At 70.8% G+C, this 782-nt stretch overlaps 1 protein-coding gene across 1 annotated transcript in view; it reads left to right on the forward strand.

The window, feature by feature from the left end:
• Nucleotides 1-782, forward strand: part of DNMT3A (DNA methyltransferase 3 alpha) — a 44,481-nt gene that overhangs the window by 24,425 nt on the left and 19,274 nt on the right. Inside the window, exons 3-4 of the mRNA XM_019470970.1 lie at nt 107-157; nt 489-628. Coding sequence (XP_019326515.1) covers nt 107-157; nt 489-628 — 191 coding nt within the window. The remainder of the gene's footprint in view (nt 1-106; nt 158-488; nt 629-782) is intronic.

The raw sequence follows: 782 nt of genomic DNA on the forward strand, positions 1-782 counted from the left end.
GGGGTCGCAGGTGGGCTCCCTTCTCCCCCGCGGGGGCCTGGGTGCCCTGCCCCATAGCACTGAGCTGGTCCCCCCGGCTGATGGCTCCTCTCTGTTCTGTGTGCAGGCAAGGAAGAGAAGGAAGAAAACAACTTCGACACCCTGAAAATGGAGGCAAGTATGTCCCGGGGCTGGGCCCCCGCCAGGGGCTGCACCGAGGCACCCGCAGGAGACGGGCACAGCCCCGCAGCCCACCGGCCAGCATGGCGCTCCCCATGCCCATGGGAACCGGCACCCCCTGGTCCCTCAGCGCCAGCAGCCATGGGGGAGCTGCAGGGACGGAGTCCTTGGCGGAACGGGGGTCCTGGGCTCCTGCGCCCCGACACAGCCAGACACCAGGCAGCACCTGCACCAGACGGCACCGAGCTGTGGCCAGGCCGGTGAAGCCCCTCCATCCAGCCCTTCTCGCGGGACGGTGCTTGCCCGGGCTGACCCCACGCCTCCCCCAGGTGCCCGGGCAGAGCATGTCAGCCTGGGGCAGATCCATGCCCGGGACGGTGCCGGCGGTGCCCATCGTGGTGCAGCCAGCCGTGGCGTGGTGCCCGGTCCTGGTGCAGACGTGGGCCAGAGCATGTATGTGTGCGCGTGTGTGTGTGTGCACGTGTGTGTGCACCCAGGCAGGCAGTGCCCCCTGTGCCCATCTCCCCCAGCCAGTCCCAGCGTGCGCAGCGGGGTGCCACCTCCAGCCCCTCGGAGCAGCTCCGCTCCATCCCCACCCCTGCTGCCCCCTCCCCCCCCCCCCG

Source organism: Aptenodytes forsteri, unplaced genomic scaffold (assembly GCF_000699145.1).
Source record: "Aptenodytes forsteri isolate BGI_AS27 unplaced genomic scaffold, ASM69914v1 Scaffold192, whole genome shotgun sequence".
NCBI classification, from domain to species: domain Eukaryota; kingdom Metazoa; phylum Chordata; class Aves; order Sphenisciformes; family Spheniscidae; genus Aptenodytes; species Aptenodytes forsteri.